This window comes from Macrobrachium rosenbergii, chromosome 24, assembly GCF_040412425.1.
Source record: "Macrobrachium rosenbergii isolate ZJJX-2024 chromosome 24, ASM4041242v1, whole genome shotgun sequence".
NCBI classification, from domain to species: Eukaryota; Metazoa; Arthropoda; class Malacostraca; order Decapoda; family Palaemonidae; genus Macrobrachium; species Macrobrachium rosenbergii.
This window is the reverse complement of record NC_089764.1, coordinates 30,635,489-30,654,107: the sequence shown is the minus strand read 5'-3', so window position 1 is coordinate 30,654,107 and position 18,619 is coordinate 30,635,489. Positions and strand designations below refer to the sequence as shown.

The 18,619-nt window shown below is 37.3% G+C and overlaps 2 protein-coding genes across 3 annotated transcripts in view; one reads left to right on the top strand and one right to left on the bottom strand.

Moving 5' to 3' along the window:
- Positions 1-516: 516 nt before the first annotated feature.
- On the top strand, positions 517-10,461 carry LOC136851965 (SREBP regulating gene protein). Its single transcript, XM_067126347.1, has 4 exons — positions 517-870; positions 5,256-5,406; positions 7,874-8,025; positions 9,759-10,461. The coding sequence occupies exons 1-4, from the start codon at positions 769-771 to the stop codon at positions 9,957-9,959; spliced, it is 606 nt and encodes a 201-aa protein (XP_066982448.1). The 5' UTR covers positions 517-768; the 3' UTR covers positions 9,960-10,461.
- Positions 10,462-13,185: 2,724 nt separating this feature from the next.
- CalpC (calpain-C) overlaps positions 13,186-18,619 on the bottom strand; it is a 56,238-nt gene continuing 50,804 nt past the window's right edge. The window contains exons 16-18 of one of the 2 annotated variants that reach the window (XR_010857020.1): positions 18,494-18,552; positions 17,304-17,852; positions 13,186-15,386 (exon numbers count right to left, since the gene is read on the bottom strand). Coding sequence is in view for 1 of the 2 variants with exons in the window: in XM_067126345.1 (XP_066982446.1) it covers positions 17,826-17,852; positions 18,494-18,552 (86 nt within the window). In the remaining variant the exon portion in view is untranslated. Of the gene's footprint in view, positions 17,853-18,493; positions 18,553-18,619 lie in introns of both variants that reach the window. The other variant, XM_067126345.1, reaches the window with a different exon arrangement.

The window sequence follows — 18,619 nt, the reverse complement described above, 5'->3', positions numbered from 1 at the left end:
ACTAAAGGAAGTGTTGAATCAGGCGACAAATCAAAAGGCGCTCCTTGAGTGCACCAAATGAGGAACGATGGAACCGCTGGGCTGCTCTAAAAATAAACTCGCGAGATGAAGATGCTAAACCTTGTGAGAATGCGAATTTTCATCCTTCTTTATATTATTTTCCCCCTTTTGTGACCGTAGTAAAATTGCACGATAAAAGTACCATTCCGTGAACTGTTATCGCGTCATTACACCCAAGGTTAACATAAGGGGAGGCATTGTCCTCGACATCCACTCGCATTGCGCAAAAGGCGTCAAGGAAATGTCACCTAATCATGAATAGCAGCAAAAATTCGGTCCACAGTTTGGACCTTTGAGATGGATGTAGCGTTAAGATATAACGTCGCATTCTAAGGCGCTGGTTATAAGCAAGAGGACAATGAACGTCAACGAGCCTCAATTGTAGCTGAATGGCATTTTCCTCGAACGAAATGGTTCTCAGGCGGAGGAGGAGAAGGAGAAAGAGGAGGGGGAGGAGGCAACAACAGTCGAGGAGAGGAGAGGAGAGGGCGCTTGCAGACAGTCGTCTGATTGTTTGTTTACCTTTTGGTCTTCTTGGCTATTTCGCACCCCGTCAGTCAGTCCTGGTTCGCCGTAGAGTAAACACCCCTCCGCGAAAAAAAAAGTGTCATGAGAGCTCCTCGGGCAACCAGCAGTGCTTTTGGTTAACGATGTTGCACGGGAACTTAATAGTATGCCATGCGAGACTGATGAAGAAGCCGAGGAAACATGATAACCGCGAAGATAATGCGAATTTTAAGAAATAAGGTCCTCCTCACGATCCTCATCCTCCTGGGAGTGGCCTATTGCGGACTGTCCCTTTGGTCTGAGGTGAGTCTTGTCGTCGTCGTGTCCGTGTCTTGCCATGTCTTTCTAATCTTTATAACTGGCTTTTACACTGGGGGCGAATTTTTGGAGGCACATTCTTGAATGGCCCGTGAATTTGGCCCATGTAACCAGGGTCAGGTTAGGCTAGTTGTTAGCCCACGTAACTTGGTGACTTGAGTTCAATTCAATGTCGAGATCGCAGCTATTATCAATAAGAACTCTTAAAAAAAATCTCTGTCATCCCTAAAGTATCTTATTCTTTTCATCCACAAAGAAGGATCAAACACTAATTAACAATATTAAATTAAACAGACAGTTAGATCATAGGTAGAACTATAGTACAGGTCTGCATAGGGTATTACCATGGAAATTGACTTTTTGTATAGTACTGTACATTGGTTGCTTATCAAGAATTTACTGTTATTTTTTGTTGAGTGACTGTAATTAACCTGTAATTAACCTCAGAACTGATTATGTTTAAGTATGCTTGCCAACCTGGAATGCTATCATGCATGTGCATTGTTATAGGGGAAATTTTGGTAAAAAGTGGAGTCTCCTTCACCGGGTGGTCCTATGTACACCCCCCAGCCAAGTAATATGGCCTACTAGGTTAGGTTAGGTCAGGGTACGTTAGGTTAGTATGGTTCCTTTTATAACAGATTTTCCTTAGCCAATCCCATATGGGACATATGACTCTGTAATGATTTTCGTATTCGTGGAACCGTTCCATACAGTCCATGTGGAGCTGTTACTTTGAAATAACCATACTTTTCATCTATCCTTTTCTAAGCAAGGGATAGTAGAGACATCTATGCATGGAGATTTTGATAACATAGTCTTAGGGAAGCCATTTTTTTCCTGTCAGCTTAGCTTAGCCTAACTAGATACCGAGTACCTAGGATAGGTAGGTTAAGGGAAGCTAAGGTTAGGGTGCATCCCTGTTGAAATATATTTTTGATTATTAAGGATGCCACCTCCAGCAGAAGGAAACTTGTACTAATGTCCAGCATTTTTACCACAACTAGTTGTGTTCTTGTAATAATGATGGCCCTGGGTTGTTTTTGGCTAGATTATGCTCATCTCATTTAACAGTCAAAGATAAGGATATATGTATGAGATACTTTTGATACTGTTGCTAAGGAAGGCTATTTTTTCCCCGTTTAGTATCACCTAATTAGATAACTAGTTAGGGGTGTAGCAACAGCCTCATGTAGACCTTGGGTTTGGTTTTGCCAGCTTATGCTTATTGATGTAATTCTTACCATTGGGGGATTCCAACGCAATTGTTTAGTCAACTTGATAATCCCCTACAATAGGGAAATGTTTATGTTTGGCTTATGGTGGGTTAAACAGCAAATGATGTATTTTGCAACAAACAAAATGAAAAGGCTGTCAACCAAACCAAACTTAACACCAGCCTCGACACCTTGCAGAACTGCAACAGTCGATAAACTGGGAGTTCTGTGTACAGGAGAACTAAAACTATTGAATAGCCCGAATGGCAATGCCAAAATGCATGCTAAATATAGGTAAACCATTTAATTAATGTTAAAGTGTGTTATCACTTACCAATACTTGTGTTCTGTTTATCCTAATTGTTTTTAGCATATTTTCTTGCTCACACTCACTGGCTCTTTCATCCTCATCACTAAACCATCGAAATGAATAATTAGAAAGTTTACCTGCTACCTTTTGTTAAGGTGCACTAGTATAAACTAATCACCATAAATGCTATATACATGCTTGAGTGGTGCAGAGTGCCTATGCTCAGGTCTTGCAGAGAGGTGGTGCCATCAGTGCACCTCACTTGGTGCACTGAAGGCATTACTGAAGATTGCTTAACAGTGTCCCATTGGCTTCTAGCTGCCCCTGCTTTTTTAGCTCTTTACTTTACCTCCATTCTTCATTTCCTTAATCTTGCTGGTTAATCTTGCTGTCTTACCACTCCAGTTCACTCTTTTCATTATGTGTTATACATAAAATTCGGCATAATTTAATTGCAGTTACGTGGGTAATATCTCATCAATTTGGTATTTAAGTGTGAACACTATCAGAGCCAGTCAACATTTTGTGGCCATAAATCTGAATATGATCACCCTCTAGCCATTTAGCTTCTCTAATCTGGATGAGACATTAATACTGACAAAAAATACACATAGCCACCAGAACATCAGAAGCACCCTAGAGTAGAACTTAGAGCCTATAAAAGGCCTCAGTACAGTATGCAGATAGGTTGACATCACCAGTTTTGATATTGTTGTAATATCTCCCAAAAAATCTTAATTCTCACTAGTTAATGACTAGTGTGTTTACAGTATATCAGCAATCTTGCATGTTGCTGGTTCCATCAGAAATTTACCTTCAGAAAAGTATTCAGTATTAAAGTATTAAAGGAAAAATAACCCTTCCACTGGAGTTAACGGTAAGAATGTTGGGTTCTGTTGGAATGATTACTGTGTTAACAAGATGTTGATTTTTGAGGTAAATAGATACACTGTCTGTACCAGCTGCAGGCATATAAAGTGTGATCTTGAGGAAAGATGCTTGGAATGTATGGATTTTCGAAGGACTTTCTGCCTAAGTTTGTAAGAATAGGAAGAGGAAGTAAGCACATAGATTGCAAAAGCAAATGGTCAGGTCATAAACTTGTCATTTCTCCCCCTTCTCCAGGTCCTTCATCTGTAGTTGTCCTTACTCAGTCTATGGCTTTTCCTCTGCTGATGCTTTAGTCAGTACTGAGACTTCCTCTTTAGCTCCCCCTTCCTCCCTTTTCAGTTCTGGAAAAGTGTATCAAGACGTTAGAACAGGATGTAACTGCATTGTAGTCAGTAAAAGGTTTGTCTGGAATCATGTTAAGGAAACCGGTCCGAGTCCTCCCACAGTGTGCAACCAATCTCGTGTTCCCCAATAAGAGGTAAGGTTTTCATGCCCTCACCCATCTGTAGCCCTATCTTAGGACTGCCCTGCCACAGTTGTCAAAAGTTAAGCTTGGAAGAGGCAAAGTCAACCTTTAGTTTGGTAGTTTTTAGAAAACCTAGGGTCTTTGTTAAAGGTTGAGCCTGGAAAAGGCAAAGTTAACCTTTTGTTTATTGGTTTTGGAAAACCTAGAAAGTATTTGTCAAAGGTAAAGCCTGGAAGAGGCAAAGTTAACCTTTTGCTTTGTGGTTTTAGAAACCTAGAACATCTTTGTCCAAGAACAACGATGTTCTCTCTGTGACATATTCGATTAGGTTAGAGCATGAGAAGTTAGCTCCATACCTTTTCACTTTATTGAAGGTAAGCATAATGTAAGAGCGGTTGTGACTTCATTTAGTGTTATGACAAATTTGTTGCTTGAGGATGTGATTAATGCAGTGCAATCTGGTTTTTGCTGCTCACTGCTCTATGTAGAATTGTGATTGAGAAGGGTAAAACCCTTAATCTGCTACTAGTAGCAGGTAAAGTCTTTTCCTGAACCAAAGAAAGAGCCATATTTTAGGCTTTCTGTTTTAAGTCCCGGGTTTTGATATTTTGGGGAGCATGAAGGTACAGTACATATACTGTATTGTATAGGAGCGTACCTGTATGTCATAAAGGCATTTAATTTTAGTTGCCATTTTTTGGGGCCTTTTGGACCTAGGCACAGGGATCCCTTCATGCCACTCAGTTTCATTTTGGTTGAATGGAAGCAGTTTTCTCCACAAGGCTGCTCTATGCTGCACACATATGAGAGCCTAGCTCCCTGAATGGAATCCTAATTTTGGCTGGAGTAAGATCCAGAAATGATTCCAGAAACCTTTAGCTTGATTGGCTTGCTGGATTTTGTCTGGCTGGGCTACCCACCGTCGTCTTCTCAATATGGGAATTGGCTATCTTCAACAGCAAGAAAGATTCATCCCAAATAATATCAATTTTCATTAAGTTTATTATTTGGATAGATACCTACTGTAAAAGTAGACCCTGTCCAACCTCCCCACTAGTAAGTGGGCTGTCAAGAAGAATTCTGACTAGTTAAAACATTTGAATCACACCTGGTAGAGAACAGGTGTACTTGACAGTCATCCAGGCAGCCATTTAATCTTTTTCTTTTGTTTGAATGCCAACTCACTTATCAGCTTGGAGATATAAGCTATCTTTAACAGTAGGTGAGTACCCAAATAATAAATTTTATGATGATTTATGTTTTGCAATATCAAGTATAAGAATTTTTAGAAAGAACACTTACAACTCACTAAAATTAGCTGGTACATATACAGTATTTTATGAGTTTCTCGGCAAAGAGGCCCACACAGGGCTTGGAAATATTCACTTAATTTGCTGTGGTAGGTATGGAAAATAATTTTTTTTTATTATTAGCATTTGCATATCTTCCCCTTGAGCCATTTACAGTACGAAACTTATTTTTGCAGAATTCTAGTGCAGTAAATGATGCTGAAGGCGAAGTTGCTGGGAGAGCAGAGTTTCGATGGGGTCCGGAAGCAGGAAATGGCACAGGAACTGATAAAGTGACCACATGCAGAAATTCAGTCCAAGGGAAGGTTCTGCTAGCAGATGACCAAGGTAAGTAGTGGCTATTTCGTTCTATACACTGCTCTAAGACCATCTGTAAAGGTTATGATTATCTTATCTATACTAAGGGGATTTGTATGTAACACTGTAGCTACAGTGTATAAAGTTGTTTTGTGATTCTTTTATATTTTCAGCACAGTAATTCGTTTTGTGGTACATGATATTACAGTACAGGCAGTACTCGTTTTTACGCCGCTTGTCTAGCGACGGAAAGTGCCAGTTTTCGGCACTGAAAATCACTGATTTCTGCTCATCGGCGCAGATAATTGGGTATTGGCACAGACAACTGAAAATTGGCTATTTTTGGCACTTTTCGGCGTCGATTTTCAGTTATCGGTCTGCTGTCAGGGAACCAGGTCGCAGTGTGAGGTTATTTTGTGCCGTTGTACAGTACACCTTTTTCTCATCAGTCTTGATCAGTCAAGTGTTTGGCTTGCTCACCGAAAGATAGTTTTGGAAGTGCCGTTTCAGTTATTGACGTTGCTGATATCAGTTTCTAGCAGTACTAGTGAGGTTCACTTAGTCATAGCTCCTAATTTTAAGAGAGAATAACAAAAAGTGTAATGTTAAAACTTCTGTTATTTGTTCAATTTTCATGATAGACTTTTCAATCTACTGAATATTTTTCTGTGTCAGTAGCTCAGCTTCTTCCTGTTCCTTCACTCTTTTTTCTCCTCATGATCTACTTCTTCCACCTGCATTGTTTTAGTTTCTGCTGTTGGCTTTTCAGCTTCTACCTTTTCTAATGTTTTTCTCTGTTTTGGCTACATTAGCAAGTGTGTGTTGAGTTAACTACCATTGTTTTAGCAACCTTATTGGCAAAAACTTTTTCACTTGATGACATTTGGACTAGTGAGGTGGTCATGTCTGGTATTACTGAACCCTCCACTCTTTCCTCTTCCTCCCAACCACCATTCCAGCTGTACACTACTAGTGCTTGTTTGTGCTTCAAATGTGGCACAACTAGAGTGCATGCTTTTTATGTTTAATGGGGTTATGTTGGAGTTTTCTCTACCATCTCTTGGCACTTCAGATGAGGTGCCATGAGAATGCACATTATGTGTCACATGGAATAATCAATGCAATAATCAGTAATGAAAATTGAAATTTATTGAAAAATCAGTGGCCCCTAATATAAGAAGAAAAATAGCCTTTTAATAAAAAAAAAAATAACTAATCAGATTATTTTTCATTTTGGAATGCAGGTTTGAGAAAACAACAAAGACTATTCAGAGAATTTTATGAAAGATTTGGTCTCAGTTTCGTGAGGTACAACTCCACTGCTGAGAAAGCTCTTTCAGATTCTACACTTGTAGGCTTGACTGAAATTAATGCATTATAGAGCTTGTCCAGGTTGTCTGTTCTTTTAATGATACTTCAAAGCTCTTAAATTCCATGTTGACATCTAAATGTGTTGAAGGTTCCTTTCCCATTGGAATTGTCTCTAACTCTCCTATTTCTTACAGATATTCTGCAAGCAATGGGTCGTCATTTGCCCCTTTTCCAGCTTCTATTCCCACTGCATCTCTAGAGCAACCAGGTTCTTGTTGGCTTACACTTTCTTTTTCGTGCTGATCCAACTGTACACTGTTTTTGGGGGAAAGCCTTTTCAAAAGTCTATATGCAGCTTTCTTGAGTTAAACTTCAGGGGGCAAAAAAAGCTCATGATCCTGAGTTTTTGAAGGGACCAATCTTGGCTGCAACTAACCCATGGTGAATGAATATTCTGGTGGTAGGATACTTAACAACACTGAAATGTACCAGAGATGTTTTAGCTGAATACAAAGATAAAGATTTTACATGACACAATTCAAGAACTGCCCATACATATACAGTACAGCAAGTACTGTATATGTATGACAGGTTAAATTATAGGTTTGTAGTCTGTATGAATACAGTTAAGATTCCTATTGTATCTTGACAGATATAAATACCGTATATTGAATACAGTACTTTCCTCCTGTACCATCTTGATTAGTTCACATCAGCAGACAGGAGACTGATAACTGTAATGAATGTTTTTGGGAAATGAGATGTGGTTTCTGTTCTGGGGATTATCTGCTTTTAAACTATGCTTTCCTCAGTGGGATTTGGAATTAGATATTACCTCTTTTGATGACGAGGCTTATTGGCATTGGCTAGAGAATATTTTTGTGTCTATGAAATAAAACTTCTTTTTCATGGCATGTAGATTATCAAAATTGTAGTTAAGTATGCAGTATGTAGTAAATTTGTGTAATCTTTGTTTATTCAAACAACATCAGTGCACTTTGTAAAGAAGCTATTGTGCATTCATGAATTGTTAATATCCAAAATAGATTGTATTTGTTGACCATGCTGTAGACAATTCAAAACTTCAGGCAAAGATAACAATTCTTACTAAGGGCTGACTTATGAAATTTCACCTGGTTTTTGGTTTGGTATTCATTATGCATTATAAGGGAACTGTTATCCGCAGGATACGTGTGTCATAGGGTTGACCGCCTGAGCACAGGATGTTGCAACACTGCCGTTGACACAACTCATCGATATGTTTGCGATACCTGCAGTGTCCATGGTTGCTGTGCTATTTATGAGTACTGTGTATCGTGCTGCCTGCACCCGGATAAAGTAAGTCCCTGCTGTTTCTGTGCTTAGTCTTAAATTTGGTGACCTGTAAACAGGGTTTAGTAACAGGAGGTAATGTGAATGGCCCTCTTGTTTTTCTCATCCACCATCATTGCCAGATACCTAGTGTAGCTTGTGATTGGAAAGGTAACATCAGCAGCATTAAGTATCAGTACGGTGACATTCTTTAATACTGTACCAGTCTTTTATCATGGAGTTTGTTTTGCTTTGCCCTTGAAGCTGAGGTCCTAAATCTGCTCAGTATGAAAATACAATGGGATGCGCCCCACACACCCCCGCGAATAGGTCAAACCAAGGAATGCTTAAAATCTAAAAACACTTAGAACTGTCCATTTTGATAGCGTGAACCAAGAAAACCCTGTAAAAATGCTTATACCTGAGTATTTTAATAGTTTTATCACAAAGTGCATTTATTCATGAAAATTATATGAAAGTACAGAATTTTCAGCGAATGATGGCTAGATATGTTCCACGGAGTTGCCGTGAGTCCATAAACCATGAGAACGCGAATACGGGGGGCTTACTGTATATATTAGAATCAGTAGAAAATATCCGATACTTACTAATGCTTCCCACTTGAACTTTTAAGTTTTTTGTTTCGAGGATCACGTGATTGGGGCTCCTGATTGGCTTTTGTTTGTCCCAGTGTATCATTGGTAAGGATTGTTAGCATATTTAGAACCTCTTCAGTTATTTTCATCTGGAAATGTGGGTACATCGACAGTGCTGAAACTTGATTGCTTCCTTTGTTCTGAGTTTCACCAGTAAAATAGGAGTTTGGAATTCAGCCATTCCTTGAAAAAACTGGCTGATGTTCATTACATTATCCCTTGGGTGCAGATGAATGACTCTTGTTTCTTTTATTATTTTAGATGTTTTAGTGTGTTCCAAGAATTTCTAATGGTAGTTTCAGTAAGAAAAATAGTTTCAGCTGGAACCCTTGCATATCCTACAGTTATGGGGGACCACAGTGGGAAACTGTGGTGAGTAGGAAATTACAAAACTAAGTGAAATGATAAGGATGTATTCAAACATCCTCATGATAGCTTGCTTCTGCAAGTTCAGATTCTGATTAAGGTAAGGTTTATTGAACATTTGGCTGTATTGAAGTCATATTCTTTGGTTGAAAATATATTCTTCCTCTCTTTTAGTGTGTTTTGAACATTTGTGATGATCATTTTGGTTGTAAATTGTAGGCTAGGCCTGGTTTTAGACATAATGGATCCTCTTATATCCTATAAAATGGGAAGCATAGTGGGAAATCAGGATAAAAATGGGAAATATTCACTGATTACTGTATTTTTATATTTTCATGACTAAATGCACTTTTTGTGATAAAACTATTAAAATACTCAGACATATGCATTTTTAGAGTTTTTTTGTGTTTGAACTAACAAAATAGGCAGTTCTAAGTGTTTTTAGAGGGGATTTAAGTATTCACAGATTTTAGCTATTCATGAGGGGCGCAGGTTTGTGTGGTATGCATTCCTGCACATATGGGGGTGTTTACTGTGGTGTAAAGCTTGAGTGATATGGAACTCTTGTGGTCTGAACAATCTGTGGTCATAGGTCTACGTATAGCTTGGGCTATATGCCAAGACTGATACGAGGTTTAGCATGATGTCAAATTAACTAAGTACGGTAAGTAACTTGATTGGACCCTTACTGCTAACAAGGTAGACTTATACTCTAGTATCTTTTTTTTTTTTTTTCAGAAAGCTTTGCTGAAGAAGGTTTTAGGACAAATCAGCGATAATAGTCCTCTATATGCTTCAGTATCGGATCATTTTGAATTGTGTTTGGTAAAGTGTCGCACATCCAGCCAGTCGGTGCAACATGAAACGCTGTATATAGACCCTAGAGCTAAGCATTGTTATGGGGAAGGACCTCCATCTCTTAATAATAATGAAACATGATTGTACAAAGATAGTTTAGATGTATTTCTGTGTTTTTAATTAATGCCCCTTTATCTTATTTTAAAGAAACCCCTAATGCATTCATGTACATTATTTGACTGAAAAATAATCAGGATGCAATATTTTAACTTTACTTTAAAAGAGGGTAGCATTTCTTCATTTGAAGGTAGGATAATACATACTGCAGTGCTATTGTGTGTGATACTGTAGTAGTCATCATTATATTTGGTGATTTATTTTTCTAATGCTTTTTCAAAATGCAACGGTAATTTTTTTACTTTTTTATTGATTTAATTTAACATTTTTATGTTGTGTACTTCTTTATCCAAAGTAGTTGCTAATGATTTGGTTCTATTAAAAAGATTGACATTTTTATCAAAAATTTGAATGTACTTTATCATGGTGGATTTTAAGGTTGTGTTAAATTTTTATAATGAACATCATTTTAGAACTAGAAAAATCATCTTTATGTAACCTTTCACAATAAAAAGACTAGATCCCATTCATCTCTTTTTATTGTATATAAAACATAAGGTAAATTGTCTTAAATTCAATATGTAAATTTAAAATTGATTGGAAATTGACTGCTTACTGAACTTTTCTCTCGTATACACTTTTTCTTTGTTTACATTAACACATGACAAAAATTGTTTTAGATGTTTGTTACCCAGCAAGCATTTTGTTCTTCATTGAAGCTCTTGAGAAGACTTTTACCATGTTATTGTGATCGATACTGGATTGTGGAGGCATTTTCCTCTTTGTGCAAATATGAATGATCATTTGGAGAAATCAAAGGAATTGCATGTTGCAATTTACTGTATTTGAACAGTGTATCTGTTAATATTTATGGTGAATATCTGTGAACATTTATGGTGAATCTCAACCCAAAAATTTGAATATGGTTAAAACTAAAAAACCGGAAATAGGGCAAAAGGACTTGAACACCTCAGTGAATATGGACATAATTTTACAAGGCTCGTATTTTGATTGGAGAGATCCAAACGCTAAAAATGCCAGATTTTTAAAGTAATTTGTAATTTTCATAGATATTCAGTTACTATGCTTTTTATATATGGTATATCCTTACTCATGCACTAGAATAGCCATGTACTGAATAAACAAGAATGATACTCTGGTGATGGGGAGAGGAGACGCCCATTCTCACCCAACTACGCTACCCACTGATCTTTCGATTGTGACATGGTTCAGGCTTATTTCTTGTATTCAATGTTTTTCCGACTGCTGACTGTTTTTTGCATGAATTTTGCATTCTTTTGAGAGTTATCCATTCTCAGTGCATCCTCATGTTGCTGGTGCCTTTTTCTGCCAGAAAATGATAGTTTTTTTTTCTGTGTGTTTTGGTGCTTGTTGTTGGTTGTCTCAATAGAAAGCCCACATGACCAACATCATTGTGAAGACCATGGCCCACCTTGGAGTTGTTTTGTCTTCTCAGGTGCAAGAAATACACACTGAATATGCTAAATGACCTTTATAGTGGGAGCATTATGGGAAGAGGAGGAGGAGGAAGCCTATGAAGGACACTTCATCGAGCAGACCACATGCTGAGTCCTTCTAGAACATTCTCTGCCCCTGCCTCTCGAGTCATTGGACAATGGCAGCAAAACTGGATACAGACAGATGCCCTTCTGTTCTCAGTCGTATTATCCTGCAAATGCTGTCATATCACTGTGCTAGAGATGACAGCATTCGTGGCTGGCACTTCAGACCTTTCATGAACATCTGGAGGGGCACTCAGTGGTAGTCATGAGCAACAACACAATTGCAGTGACCTATGTCTCCAAACAAAGGGGAATAATCTCCCCTTCATTGTGCAACTGGCTGTCCAGATGCACGAATGGGCATTGCTGCATGATTAAGCTGAAAGATGGGTACATCCCAAGCAAAAGTAATTCGTGGCAGCCATCAGGACCAGGTCGTGGAGATGGAATGGTCCCTACACCAAGTGGTACGCAGACCACCTATCGCTCCTGATAGATGTCCTGAGAGCCCTGCACCCATTGCCCACTCTTCTGTTGCAACCACGTACTTGGAGGTATCATAAAGCTGTGCAGTTGCTGCATCCTCACAAGTGGATGTCATCCATCACCAGTTGTGAGAAAGGGGCTTTTCTCACAAAACAACGAGGGAGATGTCTGGTACCCTCCGCATATCTTCGGTAAATGTGTACCAAGGAAAGTTGGTTATCTTCTGGGATTGGTGTCACAGAAAGGGTTACTCTCCTCTTCAATGTGAAGCAGACTTTTTAGCATTCTTATGCTTAGACAAGGGCATGTTTGTCATGGCCTGTCCAAATCCCCAGAAATACTGATGATTGTGGGTAGCTTCACTCAATCTTGCCCTCCTTGAGAGGTCAGATCCCCTGAACGGAGCCTGGTGTTGATACTTGGAACCCTCAGAACAGCCCCATACAAACCCACCCGTTATCAGACAGGGATCACATCCATCAAAACATGTCTTCCTTCTAGCCCTTGCCTTAGCTAAGAGAGTGGGAGAATTACATGGATTGGCAGACTTTGTTGGGCACTCGGATGGGTAGCAGTCTCTTGTTCTTGTGTGTCCCGGAATTCGTGGCCAAGACACAAAATCCCTCGGTTCGAGTTTCTTGATTCTCTCCCCTTAAGAACTCGTTAGTGGAGAGCCACATGAGATGGTGCTGTGCCTATTAGCTTGGTAGTTTCATTTTCAAGATCTTAAGCCTTTCAAGTGCAACAATGACACCATGGCTATGATTAAGTATGATGGTAGAATCTCGTCACTATGCTGGTATGGTAAAGGACGATTCAGCACAATTATTACACATCGTTACTATATATGTAATGAGTATATAGTAACGAGTTGCCAGGACAAGTCTATAATGTCATTACAATTAACAACCTTATTACTTATAGTAACAGGGACAAGGATTTGGATACCATACACCAAGGAAATTACATGAAATCTCATAGGTTACTGTGTACATGACAGTAGGTCCTACATGTTAAATGCAGTTTGAGTAATTACAGTAAAACTTTTTTACAATATGAGCATTTACAAACCCATCACAACATGTGATGTACAGAGCACCAGGCAAGACCATTGTGATATTGATGATCTTTGATAAACTCAGTGTAATTTTTTCCAAAAATTGCATGATTAAAATAAGATAACTTGTCAAAAGTCTTCAAACACCCGTAAATTGTACAGTTTTTCTTATTAGGATATAAAATTTATTTTTTTATTTAAAATATGTTTTATTCACTCTAAAAAAATATTTACATTTTTATATATAGATATATACATAAATTAGGTGTTCCAAGATCATGTACTAAAGGTAATGGCTGCCTATTTCTTCAACAATCTTTTGGAACACAAACACTAGACAAATAGGTTCCCTTTCCAGCAGGGCATGACGAGGGAACACTTACTGACAATTTTGTAGCCTGCATACATTCTGAAATCTGACACATTCTTTACAAATCTTCCTGTTCCCAGATTGTCTAACTACCAGGAAATACCATTGCTTAGCCTCATCAACTTATGCTTCCTTGAATTTGTTGCTGTGCAAGCACGTTTATTCTAGGGTGCGGAGTGCCTGACATTGAGCAATTATCTGAATCAAGAGGCAGTTCATATCACTGGTGAAAAAAGGGTGAACTTTCTTGGTGGCAGTATTTGCTTATTCCGGGACAATTTCATTATAGTTCTGCATATTCATCTACTCACTTCATAACTATCAAGACATGATGCTTGTCATCCTTCCTGGGAACAAGAAGTCTCCAATCTTTACAGTCTTCTCCCTGAACCCCAGCTTCACAGGATGCTTCTCCTTCCCATTATTACATCTCAATATAACTTTATTTCCATTGCACAGGTGGCATAAGCACTTCAGCACAAATATGCCTTGATTTGTGAAACTTGACTCACCCTTAGACAATGATGCCATGTGACTTAAATTTCTTACCAGTCCAACTCTGCAAGTACATATTTCCTTTAAAGCTGTAGGTCTTCTGACGAGTCTGCTAATATCTCACTTGACTGCAATATGCTTTCATTGGGAGAAGTGTGTATGTACACCAAAACCAATGTTTTCATTCCACACTGATGTAAAGGGAAAGAGGCTCTTGTCTTTCTGGTTACTAACATGACTGAGCAATCAAATAAACAGCCATTCATCCACTATTCTTGATCTCACTACCTCTTAATCTCACCTCCTCTTAATCTGTTCAACTGCTGTACGAGATCTCTGTCCATACACTTTTGCTTCTCTCCACAAATTTCACAATGGCTTTAAAATTGAAAAGGGTGAAGTACAACCCATAATCAACTTTGCATTGTAAATTGCTTTCTTTTGGAAACTCACTTGTTCAGCTTGTCTGACCCAACGAATTCTTTTAGCTGGGAACCTCTTCTGTAAATTACTCAACTAAAATATAAATCTTCACTGGTTTTAACATTTCAGACAACCAAAGTAGAACTTTCTTGTATCTCCAGTGTATTCTTCACAATGCAAGACCACTAAGGAGCTCAACTATTTCACTGACAGTAATCCTCTGTGCTGATATCTAGAAGATCTCTTATCACCATCATTGTTGCAGTGTTACATCACCTTTTCCTTTCCTCTTATAACTTTTGTATTTTGTCTGAAAATGCCATCTGGTCCAGGTCTTCATCCATAAATTTTGAAGCCATCTGATCAGTTATCGCCCTTGTACAGTACTGTGTTTCCACATTCTGTTATTTGTCTTTGGTTCTCACATTCTCTAAGGCACTCTGAGTATGTCCAACATCAGGTTTTGTTCACCAAACTTTTTGTTTATTCCGTCCCCTTTTGTTTAACTGCTCTGTTGCAGTTAATGGCCTAACCTATGACCACAGATGTTCCCTGGGGTTTGTTTTCTCATCAACACGTTTCCAACACCCTTTGTTCAGTTACATTAAGTTTCTAACTGCTCCTGAAATTTTTCTGTCTCCAACTTATCCACTTTTGATTTTGGGTATGGAATATTTCAAAGTGTGTTTTGGTAGAGGTCATAAGTTGAAAACTGCTAAATCTTCTTAAATGCTATTTACACTATTTCATTCCAGTGCTTTATGATTTTTCTTAACTTTTCTGTGTTGCTACTTTAATTTCTTTGTGTATTCATCTTCACAACAGGACTGAATTCAAAGTCAATTTGTTTAATCAACCAGCTCTGCCCTTACTCTTCTCTTAGGCTAAAGGAGTGTCCTTCTCAGGCATCCCTGTGTCACAGCCACCAAGTCTGTGGGACGATTAGCTTCCCTTGGACTTCCTGGGTTTATGAATCTTTCTCTCTTTGCTCTTTGGAACTATCCTCCTGTTTTCATTCTGACTGAGTGTTATACTTTTTAAGTGTTAATTCATTTGTTCCATTTTTCCCATTTTTTCACTTTTTCTTCCTGTGTGGGCTAGAAAAGGGTATCAGGTTAAACAAAAAAAAAATACCTATTCCATAATAAAAAATTACTCAAATCACTATGACATGACTTCCAGGTATGCAGTATGAGATAAAGGAAAAATATTTATAATTCAAGCAGGGATTTCTGAGCCTACTGAATTAAAGGCCTTAACTTTTAGGCTATCCCAAATTTTCTGCTTACATATAAATACAGAATATACTGTTTATACACAGTATATTAGCACTCTTACATATACATAGGCTATATGCACCCACATACATTTATACATATATACAAATTTATTTACGAGTTCAGAAAATGTGTAAAATAACAAAATTCTTAGAATATACTTTTGGTCATACAAAAATATTCAGAGTACTATGTGATAACAACTTTGCTAAAATAAGCCTACACAAGCAAAATTTTCCAGATTTATGGACCATAATCCTTTCACACTACTCCTGTTTTCATTGTTTTCATGTATTTATTTCTCTTACAACAAACAAAAGAACATCATGATGTAAAAAGAATCCAGCTGTATGCATCAATAGCTGTTTCATCAAGAAGAGGAGATTTATTAGTACTCAATAATTTTCTAAACAAAAATAAGATTTCTGTGGCTGTTTAAGAGTGTTTGAATGCTCTTATTGTTAATAATATATAGTTTAACCAGACCACTCACTTAACATTCGTAACTTTGAGTTTGACCGAATCAGTGATTTATTTCACTTAGTGTGGAAAAATTAAATGAAATATTCCATATAAATATCATTATCTGTAAAACTTCTTTTGCATGGAGAGTGGAGGTTTAAAAATCTACCGGTAAATCATTATAAGAATTACAACAATGAGCGAGTATGAATAGAATGGCAGAGTATGGTTAAGGCAATAAATACACAAGATGAATGAGTAAAAGTAAACTAAGCTGCTATTCACTGCTTGCTGAACCTTTCGTACACAAGGAAAATGAGTAGGTATAAACACGGTATGATTTAACAAGATGTACGGAAAAAGACACATCGTTAAACCTCGGCCAACCAGACACTGTCATTACAACAATCACTCATTCACTTTCACATAAGAGTAACAAGCAACACTAGGACTTTAAAGAGTAGAGTTCAGAACATCTATTAATACTAGATTCAGTGATGTTAAAATTGCTATGCATCACAAACCCAAAGTTTATGTGCAATATTTTGAGCACCATTAATATTGTAGACCATAGTACCAAAAGCACCTGTTACAACAAAATTTCTAGCCATTTCAAAAGATGCTATTTTAAAGATTAAGGTCCTTATCTGCTCAAGCGCTTCATTAAACTTTCGTCACTATCAGCCTAAAAATTATTTGGACCATAATTTTCACATTGCATTACTGTAAATTTTCATGCAGCTTTAAATTCTAGGCTATCTATTTACATAAAGTTAAATTGTTTTATTTATAACACCCTAAATGGTAATGTGGAATCTATCACAACATTATAGATACTGTAACAAAATGCTGTCCTACTATTTTTCTGATGACAGCTTTCTGCAATATTTCACTTACCTTATTTTACTACCATAAAATATCTCAGCAAATTTAACAAGAAAAAAATATTTATATACATACAAAAACTAAAACTTTCTTAGAAATTGCAATGCAAACTAATTTCTTGGTATATTTTATGTTCTTAACCAGTAATTCAAAATAATCAGTAAAGAAGAATTATGAGAAAAGTGAGATGACATTAGACGACAATCAATAATTCATTAGATCTATGGTACAGTCGTCTCTACTGACATTCTTAAATATGAGATTGCACTGAACACAGAAAAAAAAAATCCTTTGAGTAATTTAAGGGACTACACTACGCTAAACATTAGACATAAAATTACTCAATATTTATTACTACAATCAGACCCTGCAATCCATAAAAAACATTACCTAGGTGATGTCTTCATCTTTGAGAGGCAACTCGTCTCACTGAATACCACAATTATACCGCCATTATACTTGAACAGCATTTGCCTCGATGAAAGTTCCACGTGTTTAATGCATTTTCTAAATGTTTGAGAGTTCTGCACTATATTGAAAACACTTCACAAAGGGAATTATTCAGGAGAGGTCTAAGTATATTAATTACGACAAAGCTAGAGAGTCAGAATACCTGACATTGATTTCCTTACGAGTATTTGGAAAGTAAGAAAAAATCTTTGGATTTTGTATATGCCACACATTAAACATTAATAATGTAGATAATTGACATAAAAAAATTTGAAAACTGACATGAGATTACGTATCAGATTTGATCTTTCCAGATCGCTTTTTTCATATTAGCTATAAAAAGGAGGCTGGAGGTTCTATCTTACACATTCTTGACACTACTTCAATGAGAATTTCCAAAGTACGAAATTCTTTTATCCACGAGCTGCTTTTGTAATACGCATGATGTCACAGTGTTGATACTCAGCACATGAGTGTACTTTTCAGCCACTGAAATAAAAAAAGAAGGACAAGATTGATTCACTAGCTGTTCTAATCACCAAAAATTAAAAAAATCAGAACTGCAGACTTGAAACAGAAGAACCAGTTGTTCATGTATAGTGATGCATGGAAAATGAGCAACTTATCAGATACAGTACAAATAAAAAAATTGCATGAAATTTAAAACCAATTCTAAAATAATGCCATAAGTTCTTCCTTGAAAGGGGAAGACTGGCTACAGACCACCATTCACTAACAGTGGATACAGGCTACACTATATTTTCCTTATTTGCCAGCTTGGGGGAACATGCTGCATTGTTGAGTGATACACAATACAAACCTCTAAAGTAAAGTACTGTAGGCTGTTATTTTAACATTGCCGTGATCAATCATAGACAATTTCACAATAAAAAGAAAAGTAAATACAGTACATAATATACTTGAGCACTGATAATCAGTATTATTATTTTTAAATACAATAGTTTACAAAGATTCTAGTTCACATGCTCGACTCTTGGGGCTGGACAGCTTTTCCTGTACAGTACTGGGTCAGACATAATCACTACACATATTCAAGTTTACACTTCAGCTGTATTATAACTTTTCTTAATGATAACATATCGTTGCACTTAGCTACTATGCTTACTCACCTCGGCTAATGAAAATTTGATGGCACCGTTTTGAAGTGGGTCTCTCTTCTCAAAAATGCCTGTAACATGAATGTAACTGATGAACACTTGTAATTCATATGGTCAAGAAAACAATTCTTTGTAAAG